This window comes from Myxocyprinus asiaticus, chromosome 39 (genome assembly GCF_019703515.2).
Source record: "Myxocyprinus asiaticus isolate MX2 ecotype Aquarium Trade chromosome 39, UBuf_Myxa_2, whole genome shotgun sequence".
In the NCBI taxonomy this organism is placed as follows: domain Eukaryota; kingdom Metazoa; phylum Chordata; class Actinopteri; order Cypriniformes; family Catostomidae; genus Myxocyprinus; species Myxocyprinus asiaticus.
Genome location: NC_059382.1, coordinates 14,509,594 through 14,526,222, shown reverse-complemented (window position 1 = coordinate 14,526,222; position 16,629 = coordinate 14,509,594). Strand labels below are relative to the sequence as shown.

The window sequence follows — 16,629 nt, the reverse complement described above, 5'->3', positions numbered from 1 at the left end:
TTGCGAGAGTTCTATGCCTGTTCAAATTAGCTTGAGATGCAAATATAGTGTAGCAAGTCTGAAGAGCTGGGATTAACCATCACAAAACACATCATGAAGTCATGCAAGGCCATCTTTAAATCAAATGTGAAGCACTACAGGAAAACGGAAAAGACACCAGTGTTCATCAGCCCTGTATTACTGAGTCCGAACCTGGAGAGCAAAGTAAAATTAGCAAAATAAATTGATAGTTATACTTAATATATCAAAGTAAATTGTTAGTACCTTGTTAGGTACTTTTTATATATCAAAGGTGCTGTGGCCGAGAAGTGCACACCACAACCAAATTAGCAAAGCAAATAAAAAGCTAAAATAACAACAGAAATAAGCACTTGCTAGTTACTTTTTATATAGCAAAGCAAATTGCTAGTTACTATTTATATTTCAAACAAAGTATTTTTTTGCAATGACTCCTAAGTAACTTGATAGTTACTTTTTATTTTTCAAAGTAACTCAGTAGTTACTTTTTATTTTCAAAGTAACTTGTTAGTTACTTTTTATTTTCAAAGTAACTCACTAGTTACTTGTTATTTTTCTAAGTAACTTGCTAGTTACTTTAAATTTTTCAAAGTAACTTGCTAGTTACTATTTATTTTTCGAAGTAACTCACTAGTTACTTTTTATTTTTCAAAGTAACTTGGTAGTTACTTTTTAAATGTCCAAGTAACTTGCTAGTTACTATTTATTTTTCGAAGTAACTCACTAGTTAGTTTTTATTTTTCAAATTAAAGAATTTTCTTGCAGTGACTTCCTCTCTTCACATCTGAATTAAGTGCTTATCAAATACAAACTTACAACAAAGAAACTTGATAGTTACTTTTTATTTTAAAACTAACTTAATAGTTACTTGTTATTTTCCAAAGTAACTTGCTAGTTACTTTTTATTTTTCAAAGGAACTCTCTAGTTATTTTCCCCCAAAGTAACTTGTTCCTCTTTATTTTTCAAAGTAACTTGTTAGCTACTTTTTAAATGTCAAAGCAACTTTCTAGTTACAGTTGCAATTGAAATTATTCAACCCCCCCCCAAGACAGTAAGGATTTACAAAGTTAAGCTTTTCTGATGACAGAGAATTTTTTTAACTTTACATCTATATCAGTTGAGTGACACATTCAAAGTCGTAGTGTGAATATATAACCTAATATTTGTAAATAACAGGATTTTTAAAAAATAAAGCCATGTCATAATTATTCAACCCCTATTGCATGTAGCTGTTTCTTAAATATGTAAGGCTACACAAGTAATTGTTTTAAAACAAAATTGTCAATCTGCAATGGCACTCAAGTTTTAAAATGTAAGTTTAGGCGTTGTAAGCAAAAATGTATTTCTATGCAAAAAATGCAATTAAAAATAAGCTGTCTCAAAGGCTAATAGAGAAGATTATTTCATTACAGGCCATTTTGGCATGAAAAATGTGATGCCTTCAGTTTGTAAATTGAAGCTCTGTGATCACTGGAATTTCCAGCAAGACAATAACACCAAGGATACTTCCAAGTTGTCTAAAATCTGGTTCAGGGATGGGTCATGGAATGTCCTTGAATGGCCCTTTCAGTCCATAATTAAAATCCCATTGCAAACCTTTGTTGGGATTTCAAGGAAGCAGTGACAGCACAGAAACCAAAGGATGTCAATGAGCTGGAAGCTTTTGCTCATGAGAAATTTGTAAAAATTCTAATAGAGAGGTGTCCGAAGCCTGAGAACACTTACCTAAAACATTTATTTGTTGTTATTAAGGATAAAGGATGCTCCACAAATGTTTGATGTTGGGGGTTGAATATTTTTGACATGACACTTGTGGAGAGAATTAGTTATTTTATTAAAAATGTGGGTAAATTGAACTCTTTGTTCTCAAAATCACTCAAATGTGTTTTAAAAACTTACTTTGTCTGTTTACTGAGGTTTTAGTTGATGTTTTTTAATTCACATCACCACAATGTATTGCTGGTCAGGGGGGGGGTTGAATAATTTTGATTGCAACTGTACTTTTAATTTTCAAAGTAACTTGTTAGCTTCTTTTTAAATGTCTAAGTAACTTGACAGATGAAAAAGCCAAATACAATGGAGATTAATACAGATCTTTTCCTGTTCTGCAATAATTCCACTATCTGATTTAACTCCCAAAACAAAGAATGATTCACAAGAAACAATCCAGTTTTTCCATTTATTGATTACAAATGTACAGCTTGCGAGTCTTTATTACGATTTAAATGGTTTTACTTTGTCTTTTAATTTCTTTTTTTTTTTTATAGGTAACCTCTACTAAAAGAATTTCTCCCATCAGCTGATCTCTCATGTAAGAACTGTATGATATCAGAGAACAGTCATTACAAGTACAGTGCAACTACTAGTATAACCGTATTACAGAACAGTGGTCCTGTGTGTGTGTATTAATTTAAAGAAATTAATTTACTGGTGCAATGCGTGAGCAAAGTATGCATTCACAGCAGAATGAGTGGGAAAACATCCATAATGTGCAATTACGCCCTCTCCCACACACTTCTAAATTTAGTGCTTATTTAAGAATGGCCAAAGGTCTTTCTCCCAATATCAATGATCACATAATAAACCATTCCCTAGTGACCATCCTGACATATTTACTGGAAAAACAAAAATCTGGAAAAAATAAAACCTCCACTACGCTTTTACTCACCGTGTGCTTCTAGTGTGGAAGAAATGCATTCACAAAATTACTGTGTAATTACTGTCTCGCAGATGTGCAAAGGCAATGATCATAGATTTTTAGACAATCTTTTTGACACATTTTGGGGGACGTTAACATTATCCCATACACCATATTGAAAAAGTTAAACAAAAGAACAAAAGGCATGAACAAAAATGGTTTAACTTAAGGCTGGTAGGGGAAGTAAAAGAACAGATATGAAGAACAACAACATAGTTTTAAGGCTTGTAGTTTGAGATGGGATTCTTCAAATTAACACTTAATTTGATGAGGCTTGAACGCAGATGTGGTATCAAGCCTCACTTTGGAAAAATTTGTATCTGTGTGCGTACATATTGGAAGCTCCAGTTCAACTCCTCTCCCTTGAAAATCAACAGAGTTTAGTTCTGAACAACTATATTCCTCCAACAAAAGTTCACTGGTCCTGATGCAGTGGTTGGACATCTTCGTTTTCCCTGTGACTGCAACTGAAATGTTAGTGAAGAGAACATTGATAGTGGTCATCTTCAACCATCAACATTCACATGCTTGTAGCTTATAGAACATAGTAAGGGTCATTTTACATCAATAAACATTAACTACATATATGCATTGATTAAAACAATCTAAAACAGGAAATATTATAATGCATGAGGCATGAATACTCCAGAGAGCAAATATTTTCAAATGGAAAACAAAAACCACCACAAAAACAAAACAAAACAAAAAAACAAAACAAATCTGGTCCAGAATGGAAGAGTCCTTATTAAAAAGTTGTTAACTCCACTAAGCTAATGAAGAAGGCTATTAGATGAATCGTCAATTAAGTTTATGTGCAGAAAAGAAAGAAGAGATGTCCAGTAGTGGTGGTCTTTAATAAAACGGCTTGTTTCCCACCTTAATAATTGGAGAGGAAAAGAATGTGGTGATTGTGCCAACACGTTTGCATTGTACTGATCAAAAACCCACTAATGTAGGCGTTGAGATGAGATGAGAGGAGCTAGGGCCGTCTGTCTCTCCGCCAGGGTGAACTGGCTAGCCTTTTCCGTAAATTACCCCCAACCATTGTTTTTGTGCTCGCAGAAAATAGAGGGATCCGCAACAGTAGTGTCTTCACTCCCCTCTGTTCCTTTGGCTAGTGTTCAACACATTTTGACAAACAAAATTAGTATACATAGTAAAACACTGCGAGTGAACCAGTGTTTTTACACTGGAGGACGGGAGAGTTTTGCTTAAGTTTAACAGGTTATTGTTCACCCCTGTTAAATGTTCTCAAAGCTCAGCATGATTTCCACTTAAACAAAACTGATAATCCAAATAAACAAAATTCAAAATAAAAGATCAAGGACAATGATAATTATAACAATAATACAAAACAAAAGTCATAAACATTAAAATAAATCCAGTGTTTTTCATTTTGTTTCGTTTAGAAGTCAGTACATCTGTCCCAAGAGAAACAAGCCAATGGAGTGGCACTTAAAAATACAAAAAGGATCAGGAGAGAGAAGAAAACAAAAAACAAAAAACAATACAGGAGGAAATATTGTGGTTCTCCAGGCGAGGGTAGGAGTGCTTGTGTACTTGTGTCTGTTTGTGACAGAGAAATTCAACCACACGACAGTTGTCTGTGTGCAAACAACAGACCATATTGTCGCGTCAAAGAGAGAAAATCCTCAAAACACAGAACAGAAAGATGAACAGGAGTGTAATGAAACAACAAGCTGCTCCATTTGGCCTCTCCTAAACATTCCACATCTCTGCATCCTGGTGGCCACATCTGCATGGACCTTTCGCTGTCTTTTCATCACCCATAATTCCTTCTTGTCAATCATTAGACCCATCGTTTTACTCGTCCGTTCTAACACTCAACATTCTGGTCCATCTGCCCTTTCATTTTCTATCTATGGTGTGTCACTTCCTTTCTCCATCATCCACCAGTTTCTCAGTATAGTGTCTTCCTCCTCTCCCTTTCCCAGTCAGTCTATATGCCCTGCCCGACAGACCCCACTGTGGTGGGTGGGTCACTGTTTCTTTTCACGGGTGGTGATGGTGACTAGCTGTTTGGCAGCTTTGGCAATGTCATAGGCGCACTGGATGACCTGCTGGGTGAGGAGCTGGTAGTCCACCGTGTTGGCCGACGAGTCGGAGGGAGCCGCTTTGCGACACTCCACCTGTAGACGGGAGGCACTGGCTGCCAGGAGCTTCAAAGAGGAGCGCACTGTGTCCAATGCCGGCCTCTGTGAAACAGATCAATAAAAAGACAGATTTAGGCTCGGATAAAAAAACCTTGAAAGAATAGTTCACCCAAAAATGAAAATTATCGAATAATTTATTCACCCTAAGATGTGTTTGGCTTTCTTTCTTCTGCAGAACACAAATAAAGATTTTTAGAAGAATATCTCAGCTCTGTAGGTCCATACAATGCAAATGAATGGTGACCAAAACTTTGAAACTCCAAAAAGCACAAAGGCAGCATAACAGTAATCCATACGACTCCAGTGGTTTAATCCATGTCTTCTGATGCGATCCAATCGGTTTTGGGTGATAACAGATCATAATATAACTTTTATTTTCACTGTACATCTTGCCATTGCAGTCTCTAGGCACGATCATAATTTCAAGCTCGATTACACTTCCTAGTGCTTGACGCATGTGCAGAGCACTAGATGGCGCTAGAAAGTGAAATTGAGCCTGAAAAGAGACTGCTGATGTCAAGATTTTAAGTGAAAAAGTAGTTATATTGTAATCTGTTCTCATCCAAAATTAATTGGATCACTTCAAAAGACTGATTAAACACTGGAGTCTTGTGGGTTACTTTTATGCTGCCTTTATGTGCTTTTTGGGGCTTCAAAGTTCTGGCCGCCATACACTTGCATTGTATATACCTACAGAGCTGAGATATTCTTTTAAAAACTCTTTGTGTTCAGCTGAAGAAAGAAAGTCATACACATCTGGGATAGCATGAGGGTGAGTAAATGATGAGAGAATTTTGGGTGAACTACTCCTTTAATAAGGCAGAGGGCCTGACTTTTTAAAGCCCCCATGAAATTAAAAGTTTATTTTTTTGGTTTTTAGACAATGTCGATTAGCTTTTAAGTAATCTATATGCTTGGGTACTCCCCAAGTCACTCCTTGACTCATCTTGCACTGCACACATTTTTTGTCCAATGAAATGCTCTCTAGAATAAGAATGCCCCTTTGCCTAATACCAGATGCAACCAACTTGCAAGTAGCAAATCATGGTTCATAGCTGTGATGTAACTACAGCCAGTTGGCCATTTTAAAACAGGATAAGCCCTTCTATTTGACCCACATAAATGTCCTGTTTCAATATTAAATAAGTGAAACTCATTGGGTCTTTTAAGAGCCATAACAAGATGCATTTGCAGCCTCATTTACCTTGGGAAAGAGAGAAGCCATTTCTGTCACAGCTAAGTGGATCTTCTCTGAGCATGGCACAAAACTGCAAAGAAAGAAAGATGTTAGGCCTTTTTGCCTTCATTAATCCTGTCTGCTCTCTGTAAAAGTAGTCAGCTTGACAGGTAACTGTCCATCCTACCTGTCGTGTTTAAACTCCTGTGCAGCTCTCAGGAGCTCCTGGATGTTCTTTGTGACCTGTTCCGTCTTGAGGATGACGTCCTCCGTGCAGGGCAGAGTGGGGTCAGGCTCAACCTCTGTCTCTTCAAAATCCCCCCTACTGTCCTCCTCACTGCTGCGGCTCACGCTACCACAAAACACCAATAAATATAGATTAACACAGAATTATAAACATTCAATTTTTAAGCTTTTAAGTTTGTTTTTTTGATGTTTTTAAGCTTAGGGTTGCCAGGCCACTAGATACATGATGAAATCATGTACATTACAGAAGTTAAATGGATTTTGAGTGTTGTTTTACTTTGATATGAAATACTGTGATTTCAACAATTAAAGCCGAGCCATTTGTAAAGTGCAAAAATGCAACAGTGGCTAAGGGGGCTTTCACACTGGCAGTTTAGACCCAAACAGAGCACGGTTTGCATTAAAAAACTGTTAATATGAGTGGCAGGGGAACGTTGTGGGACACAGAAGAGGTGATGTGATATGTGCCTGAGTAAGTGTGCAACACAAGCAGGGCTGCAAATGCATAGCTCCCAACGCTCATCTGCTGAATTACAGCATGTGATGCACAGAGATGCAAGTGGCATTCACTGAGGTGCACATAATGGCACAAAATTAATAAAAAACACACAAACATAGCGACCAGTGTTGTGTTCTCCACCATGGTGGGGGGTGCCAGTAACAATAGCACTCGGATTTGGACCACAGCAAACGTGCACAGTATGAAAACCACCAAATACTCACCCAAAGGAGACGTCGTATGTTTGAGAGTTGTCATAGTCACTATCTGTGCCACTTCCATATTTCTCTCCCATTTTAGAAGGCTGGAGAAGATAAACAGAGATCTGTTACACATTACGGCTCATGCATACTCTTATATTCGCATGTGAATGAGACTGCACTCACATTGTATCGTCCCTCAGTGGAGGCTGACAGGTGTGGCCCTCCGTAAGGGGTTGGCCCTGCAGGGGCTCCCTTTCGCACCTTAACACAAGCAGAATCAGATTAAAATGACAAGAAAACCCGATGGACAGTCAACAACAAAAATGTAAAAGAAAAGAGAAGCCTTGATAGTAATTTCAGCAGCGTGCTGTTAGAGGAAAGAAAATCTGCAGTTGTACAGAAGTTCTACAGTATATATTGCAGTTGTAGAACATGAAGAGTCCACTTAAAGCTTACAAGCTAAACTCAGTTAACAGTGCAATAACAGCCTCTTCTCTAAACTAATGAAAACCCTAAGAAATAGACACTCACAGATTAAATAACTTGGAAAAGAGTGCAGTTAATAAAGCAGGCACAAAGGTACACACCAAATACATTAACAAAGGCTAATAAAACAAAGACTATACCACACTGTCAGCAATAGCCCAAAAATGTAATATTGCATAACCAAAACATTGGATATTTACATAATTGCAAAGGCAAATCAAAACAAGGCAAAGGCAAATCAAAACAAGGCATTCAAACAGACTAGAATTCTACATCCAACAGATGTATGAATGTCCACACACACACACACACGTTGGTGCGGCTATCCTTGAGGACTCTCCATAGACATAAGTTTTATACTGTACGAACTATAGATTCTATCCCCTAAACCTAACCCTCACAAAAAACATTAAAAAAAACACACAAAAAAACATAGTTTAGTAAGTTTTTTTAAGCTATTTGAATTATGGGGACACTAGAAATGTCCTCATAAAGAAGCTTGCTTCCATTGTTTGGTGCAAAACACTAAGTTCTCATGTGAACATGCAGGATAAAACCCTTGTTTTATCTCAACATCAGATACAGGTAAGTAGGTCTTCTGAACATTTTGCACTCCACGATTTACATATACACAGAATTAAGAGTTTGCCCACTTGTTATAGGATCACCTGAGACAAATATTTATGTCAGGTGTAAATGGGGTCTATGTTCTTCCAAAAATACCATCATGCAGGCAGCTCACAGCCAATATCTTGAAAAAGGAGTGTTATCAGAGCAGGCACTGATCCTGCCTGGCCATAAGGTGGTAGTAGAGAGCAGTGAGTGAGTGATGAATAAACAGACTTTGAAGCAGAGTTCTCCAGGCAGAAGCAGCACACCAATGAGGGCTCAGGTTAGCAGAGGGAGAAAAAGAGAGCCCCGCCAGGAAAATGAAGTTTAAAAAGGTCAGACCGACCACTTATGCTCACACTTACAGTGGGGCTGAGAGGCTGCAGGCAGCCGGTCAGGGGGTCCAGGGCTGGGGTGAGAGCTTTAGGGGTGGTCACCACGGGCTCATACATAGAGAAGGCTTGTCTGTCCCGGCGGAGGGGGGCGGAGGGTGTGATTAGGCCGGAGTCTCCGCCAACCCCTCCTCCCCCTCCCGTACCCCTTACCCCACCGGGCCACAGCCCTTGGCCACCACCTCCAGTCAGAGTGCCCCCGGCTCCAGCCTGGGCCCCCCGCAGCACTCTGTTCTCCGACTGCATCCGCGTGATCTACAGGGATGGAGGGGCATCACCGGGAGTCACACACACATCCACAAACACAAGGACCAAAGAAAACACAACAGTTGCAATATGGAGGACTACATCATGCTGGGGCCAATAAAACGGTGTCATTGTGATGGACAGGAAGTTTAAGGTTGTCTGGACAAGAAAGGGCTTCATTCTCAGTATAAATGGTTTATGATAGGTCAATCAAACAGGTCTGTGATGGTTTGCTTAAATTTAAAGCTGAAGTGTGTAAAACAATCCAAAAGGAAATCACAAAAATAATGACTTTGAAGTTCCCCGAACATTCCCCCATCTGCCACTGGTCGTCAAATAGATAGTCCCGCCCCAAACTGCTTCCAGTGGATAAGCCAATGTTGCCAAGTCAGGCTTGTCAGGATGCTTAAACAGAGCAGAGCCACAGTGTTTAAACGTTTCGGGGGAATCAACCTATAAATAGCTGACTTAGTTACATATTAAGACATTTATAAATAGAAACAAAATGACACTTCAGCTTTAAGCATTTTATAACATCAATCTGTGTGAAATTCTACCTGATAGAATGACATTGGGATGTGCACACAGCACATAGTGGTGATCAGCAACCGTAAATGGATTTGTAAACATGTTCTCGTGTTTCAAAACAAGAGCACACAGCTCATTAAAAATGAAAAGACAAAACATGGGTTGGTGTACCTCCTTCTGAAGCCTCCGTAGCTCCTCACTCAGGTTGTTGTTGACTTTCATTAGCTGTTGAACTTTGGCCTCTGAAGAGGCCAGTGCTTTCTTCACCTCCAGATACTCCTGAAGTGTGATAGGCCCATCTGACAGGTCAGACGAATCCATGCTCTAAAACACACAACACAATCGCCAATCAAATCACAATGTACAGTTAAATCAAACGTGATTGCTAAGGTATTCTCAGTGTTTCTTGAGCGATGCCATACAGTTGCAAGGGTGTTCTGGGTGATTGTTTACTGGCCCAGGTCAAAAGAGCCCTTTAAGTCTCATTGGCTAAGTACACACTACAAAGTTTTGGAAGTGACAACCACATCTAAATGCAGGAGTGAATCCCCTATATTATCATTCCATGTGTGTCGGAATACAGGAGTGACTCCCGCAATTGCGATGATTGACAAGTATAGCCATAGAAATGCTGCAGTGTCTTCTGTGAAACATGAATGCCACCAGTTTAACCCGTTTTTGTTTGCTGCTGTCGACAGAATCGCTGTGTTTTGGTCACGTGCGTCTAAGTGCCTGTTGTTAAACAGTGTGCACGCGCGTTCTGAACTGTAATGTACAGGTTACCCCGAGACTGATGATTAACAACTAGTTGTTCAGTTCGGTTCCGTACACACTGCGTGGAATTTTTGAAAATGCGGTTGTCACTACCTAAATTTTGCTGAACTGTGTGTACAGAGCAAGATTAAAGCACTAAAAGGTGAACTGACAACCGAATTTAGCTGCAGTGTGTACGTGGCCTTAGATACCGTGGTCTCCTGACACGGCTTGGGTCAATCCTTCAATACAAGGATATTTTTGCTCGTTTTGTCATCTGTCAGACAAAAATCATAAATAGCAGTATTAGCACACCTTTACTCAACAGGTAAGACAATTTGCCAAAAAGGGCATTAGTGTCTGCCAGCAGGAGGTCGTTAATCACTTGACCGTCAGGACACCCTGCTGAGTTAATTGTTCCAGCAACGGGAAAAAAGGATCCAATATGAAAGAAAAAAATAGTTATGTCTCCAGGGCGGGCTCTTGTGTTCTCTTCAAGACCCCGTTTACACCTGGTATTAAAGGTGTGTTTCGGGTGATCCGGTCACATGGTCAGCGCTAAATACAGGTCTAAACGGGGTTTAAAATGTTTTGTGATTGGATCACAAAAACCACATATGAATGTGGTCAAAAACACATATGACGGCATCACATTTTAGGTGAAAACGTTAATCCTTCCTGTATGCGTTCTGGGAGCAGCAAAGCGCCTCCCCACACTTGTCAATCAACGGCTGTGCTAAAACAAGAGTTTAAACTTTGTCGGTTACGTGCAGCTTTAAAAGGGAAAAAAATGTCAGATTGAAAAAAAAAAAATGGATATATACATAAACATGACAACTTCTTAGATCTTCTTCAGTGTGTCTGATGTCAAAATGCAGGGACACTTATGCGAAGCACAAATATCTGCAGCTCAGGTTAATACAACTAATTCACTAAAATAATGGAAAATTCTGCTCGAAATGTTGCTTTTGTGCTTAGATTCAATTTCAGCTGCACCTGGGAAAAATAGCACACTGAGGTCCAAATGACCAATGAGCTGCTTCTTTTACTGAAGAACTGGCAAGACGTCAAGCTGTTCTGAATATTTGCTTTGCACTCAGCTGCATATCATCAAAAACGCTGATTGCAGCCAGGTCTCCTAAGCAACCAAACTGGCCCGGTTGCTAGGGAGGGTAGAGTCACATGGGGTAACTTCCTTGTGGTCACTATAATGTGGTTCTCGCTCTCGGTGGGGTGCATGGCGAGTTGTGCGTGGATGCCATGTGAAACAGTGTGAAGCCTCCACACGTGCCATGTCTCCGCAGTAAAGCGCTCAACAAACCACGTGATAAGATGCACGGATTGACGGTCTCGGACGCGGAGGCAACTGAGATTCGTCCTCCGCCACCTGGATCGAGGCGAGTCACTATGCCACCACAAGGACTTTTCCAAATTCCAAATTAGGGAGAAAACCCGCTGATTGTGGGGGCCTGGGTAGCTCAGCAACGCGACTCCAGGGTGCTGACTACCATCCCTGGAGTTGCGAGTTTGAATCCAGGGTGTGCTGAGTGACTCCAGCCAGGTCTCCTAATCAACCAAATTGGCCCGGTTGCTAGGGAGGGTAGAGTCACATGGGGTAACCTCCTCGTGGTCGCAATTAGGGGTTCTCGCTCTCAATGGCGCGCGTGGTAATTTGTGCATGGATCGCAGAGCGAAGCATGAACCTCCACGTGCTGGGAGTCTCCGCGGTGTCATGCATAGTGAGCCACGTAAAGATGCATGGATTGACGGTCAAAGAAGCGGAGGCAACTGAGACTTGTCCTCCGCCACCCGGATTGAGGTGAGTAACCGCGCTACCACGAGGACACACTAAGTAGTGGGAATTGGGCATTCCAAATTGGGAGAAAAGGGGATAAAAAAAATAAATGAATAAAAAACGCTGATTGTAATCAAAAGTGATTCTGTCACGAAGCGTTTTTTTTTTCCTGCTTTTTTCGTCTATAGTATAAAATGACTAATGAATTCAGAAAGCAGAGTCACAACAGTCTGTTTTAATTGAGCATAATTTCTTCACTCACTGAAAGCTTCATGGACATATGCATTCTATGGCAAGCCTCCAGGGGATAAATACAAAGTCACATACATTTACAAGGTAAAGTTACCTAAATCACTCTTATACACTTGTTTATGCTCACGCAGTACTCCTGTTGTTATTTTGGTGAGCTCCACGTGAAAGAGAATCAGAGTGATGGAGAGTTGCGGTGAGTCTTTGTGTTTGTCACCCCTCCACCATTCTTAATCCACAAGTGTGTCATAGCATCAACTGAAGAGAGCGAGATCTCAGCAAAACCCTTGACAAGTGTGACACCCTCAGCCAAAATAGAGTCATTTTGAGTCTGCTAGTATCACGCCGGCTTTACAAGTCAAAGTTTAATACTTGGGCTTAAGGGTTCGTTCAAACCCTAAGTATGAGCTATAATAATAGTGATGTGCGATTTAACATGCACCAGTAATTAGTACTGCATTACATAATGCTCAAAAGATCATTAAACAGACATACAAATGTCACAAACCATTGATTCATACATTTTCTGTTTTGAATGTATATGAGCTCCAAACAAACATTTATATAGAGCTTAATGACCTAATTCCTAATTAAAGCCATTATAAAGCATTACAAATAAATGTCCTAAAAAAACACCATATCCCTTAACAGTCAGGTGTTTTGTTTGTTTGTCTGTAACGTCATTCCAGTTTCTATGGCTACTTTCATTGCAAAGGTTAAAATATAAAAATATATAATATAAAATTCCAGGTTAAAATATAAAAACAGGTAAAACAAACAAAAAAATAAATAAAAAAATGTGTAGGATCTATTTTCAATAAAACTCTAAAACTTATTCTAAACTGACTTTGTTAAAAACCATTTCAAGGGTGTCAACTGTTTTGAAATCAAAACGAATAATTAAATAATTTGAAATATGTATGAAAACAGCATAGTGCTACTGGAGCTGGTATTTCAGTCAGACAGTGAAGAATATGAGGGTTTATTTCTGCTCTCCCACACTCAGCCATGATACTTCCTGTCTGTTGAATGTGCATGCTCACACTCAGCTTCCTGTCTTCAGCTGCAGAACAATAGCCTCACTGATCACAGCCTTGAACAGGGGATGATGTCATTCTGCAAGTATGAGGCAGGGCTGCTGCTCTTCCAGCAGTGCATGCTGGGACATGATAACACTAGCTTCTGTACCTCGCTTGTATTGTACAAAAAAGATGCAATGACAGTAAATGGTAAATGAGACGGAACATTTAGCCTAACATTTCCTTTTGTGTTCCACAGCAGAAAGTAAGTCATAAGGGTTTGGAACAGCATGAGAGTGAGTAGATTATGACAATTTAAATCTTTGGGTGAACTATTCCTTTAATGTTTGTCGTATGGACATTTCTCCACTCATCCTAGTAGCTTCATCAAATAGAATGATGGAGACTGTCTGGACAAATGAGTGAGAAGGCATAAACCCCTCACACTTATGAAATAATAATATTTTTATAGCTATAATTTACCACTGCTCTAGATTTAGGTGGAGTTCTGTGGTCCCCTGGGAAACACCCAGTATCTGAGTATTATGAATAAATGCCAGAGTAAGGGTTTTGTTGGCCTCACCTTGGCCCTGTTGTTTCGCTGGTTGTTGTTGTTATTCTGTGTGGTCAGCTCGCTGTCAGTGTCCTCATCAGATGCTACGCTGTCATAATCGTGCTGGTCATCATCTGCCTGGCTCAGATCCAGAGGGTCTGAAAAACAAACAAACAAAAAAGATAACATCTTCAATCATTCAGAGGGTCGAAACTGCACTGGCTCAGCTACATCTATTCATATTCTGCTCTTTATTGAAGCTGTATTATTAAATGTTCTCGAGTTTATGAATGGTGCAGTGTGGGCGTCTCACCTGTGGGGCTTGTCAAGCCTTTTCCGTGCTGTCGTCTCTTGGCGTCACTGAGGATGTCGATAATGAGGGTGGCGAATTCTCGCGCATTAAAACGAGCCAATTTTTGTCGCCCCTACACACAAAACAACAGACTTCTTTCGGGTGTTCTTGATTCTAAGGTACATTTTGCAAACTTGAAAATCAAAAGATGACGAACAATCAAGTTTGAAAGGGATAGTTCACCCAAAAATGAAAATTCTCTCATCATTTACTCACTCTTCATGTCATCCCAGATGTGTGACTTTCTTTCATCTGCTGAACACAAATGAAGATTTTTAGAAGAATATTTCAGCTCTGTAGGTCCATATAATGCGTGTATTCAAAGTGAATGGGTGCCAAAATGTTGAAGCTCCAAAATCCACATAAGAGCAACATAAAAGTACTCCAGATGACTTCAGTGGTTAAATCAATGTCATCTGAAGCGAATGATAGCTGTGGGTGAGAAACAGATCAATATACAAGTCCTTTTTTACTATAAATTCTCCTTCCTGCTCAGTCAATCTCCACTTCACTTTCACTTTTACATTCTTCTGTTTTTGGTGATTCACATTCTTCATGCATATCGCCCCCTACTGGGTAGGGAGTAGAATTTATGATTAAAAATTGACTTAAATATTGATCTGTTTCTCATCCAAACCTATCATATTGTGTCTGAACACATGGAATTAACCACTAGAGTTGTATGGATTACTTTTATGCTCCCTTTATGTGGATTTTGGAGTTAAAGTTTGGCACCCATTTACTTGCATTGTGAGGACCTACAGAGCTGAAATATTCTTCTAAAAATCTTCATTTGTGTTCTGCAGAAAAAAGAAAGTCATACACATCTGGGATGACATGAGGGTGAGTAAATCATGAGAGAATTTTCATTTTTGGGTGAACTATCCCTTAACCTGAGCTTTTAATATATATATCTTTTAAATGATACATATAGTGAAAACATGAAAACGTGAAAATGCTTCCATTTTGCATTCTTTTCCAATTTAATACAAAATAATTTTCATTACAAATTACATTATCAGCATAACATTTTGAGTGCAAAGTTGAATTGATTAAAATATTTTCATGATTTTCAGCATCCCTTTTGCTTTAAATGACAGTATACACTTCAACTGACATGGACTCCACAAATTTATGCAAAACCTGAAGACCCCATGTTATACCAGCATGATGAGAATATTCCAAATACTGAATGTTCTTTGTGTGAAATGTCACAAATTTGCTTACATTTGCTTGGTTACCACAAAATAGTGAATAATTAAATATATATTCTTCATTTTACATCATATTAACTTCTTGTTTCAGATTAAAAAATGTTTTTTAAAAGTGTATTATGCTGTATATCTCAGAACAGTCCACTCTGAAACAGAACGACTTGGACATTTTATAGGCTGGAAAAACTCTGTCTGCTGGAACAGTAAACTGTCGATGTGGCACTGTGAACAAGTCTTGACCACTGTGTGTGTGTGTCCTCCCATCGTTTCTCTCTTTCCATTTCTCAAAACATCATTTATACGCAAGAACAGGAAATTCTCAGCCTGGCCAATCAGCCCACAGGAAATGTGCCCCAAGTAAAGGCACTTAGTGTTCTTGCTGTATAAAAGCATTATTTAAAGCAGTGGTAGAGAGAGTGATGGTGAGGGTCATGCAAGGATGCCAGTGGAAATGCTGAGGGGAAGGGAGTCATTGTGCATCTGCCGTGGTAACGCAGCTGAAAAACATCTTTCAGTCTTTTTTTCACTCTATTCGTTAGTTTGCTGGCCAGACCTGAGCCTCAGTCGTTTGTACAGCCACAAACTCTATTTTTAGCCCTTTGCTTGCATCTCTTTCTTTCTTGCTCTGCCGCAGCCCAATTTAATCTCTCCTTTGCACTTTCTCACTTCCCATCTGCAAACTCTAGCTCTGTTCCAAAACCTAGTGAGCTGTCTTTCTGTCAACTGCCTACACAAGCAGCTGCCTTCTAAGGCATCCTTACTGTGTTAATGTACTCATAAGTAATAAGCATATACTCTAATAAGCAATTCATAGCAGACAGAAATATTGGGTAAAACTGTAAATTTTTAAAGGAATATTCCAGGTTTAATACAAGTTAAGCTCAATCAACAGCATTTGTGGCATAATGTTGTCCAAAAAAAGTTGACTTGTCCCTCCTTTTCTTAAAAAAAAAAAAAGCAAAAATCTGGGTTGTAGCGAGGCACTTAAAATTGAAGTGAATGGGGCCATTCTGTAAACATTAAAAATAATCACTGTTTCAATATTATAGCCACAAGATGAAAACAATATGCATGTATTTTCGGAGTGATAAAATCGCTTAATAAACTTGTCTAAAGAGATATCCAATTTTACAACATTCCCATGATGACGTAATGCCGTAAACCCTAAGCGACTGTAAAAATTACAATTTAAACAACTTTACAGCTTAAATAATACACGAGATAACAGAAGAGTTAATGTACAGTAAGTGCTTCTATAAAATTATAAGCTTCACATTTCTGCCTTTAAACCCTCCAAAAATTGGCCCATTTCACTTCCATTGTAAGTGCCTCATTGTAACCAAAATTTTTGCTTTTTTTTAAAGAAAAGGAGTGTCGTTGAAATTATTTTTTGTGGTAATCAACATTATGCCACAAG

The 16,629-nt window shown here is 39.1% G+C and overlaps 1 protein-coding gene across 5 annotated transcripts in view; it reads right to left on the bottom strand.

Annotated features, from left to right (window-relative positions):
- Positions 1-2,187: 2,187 nt before the first annotated feature.
- LOC127429475 (ARF GTPase-activating protein GIT1-like) overlaps positions 2,188-16,629 on the bottom strand; it is a 47,896-nt gene continuing 33,454 nt past the window's right edge. For all 5 annotated transcript variants that reach the window (XM_051678477.1, XM_051678478.1, XM_051678479.1 and 2 more), the window contains 9 exons: positions 13,960-14,071; positions 13,677-13,804; positions 9,449-9,601; positions 8,477-8,758; positions 7,200-7,277; positions 7,038-7,117; positions 6,256-6,420; positions 6,096-6,159; positions 2,188-4,933 (listed from right to left, as the gene is read on the bottom strand). In XM_051678477.1, coding sequence (XP_051534437.1) covers positions 4,718-4,933; positions 6,096-6,159; positions 6,256-6,420; positions 7,038-7,117; positions 7,200-7,277; positions 8,477-8,758; positions 9,449-9,601; positions 13,677-13,804; positions 13,960-14,071 — 1,278 coding nt within the window. In that variant the 3' untranslated portion in view covers positions 2,188-4,717. The remainder of the gene's footprint in view (positions 4,934-6,095; positions 6,160-6,255; positions 6,421-7,037; positions 7,118-7,199; positions 7,278-8,476; positions 8,759-9,448; positions 9,602-13,676; positions 13,805-13,959; positions 14,072-16,629) is intronic.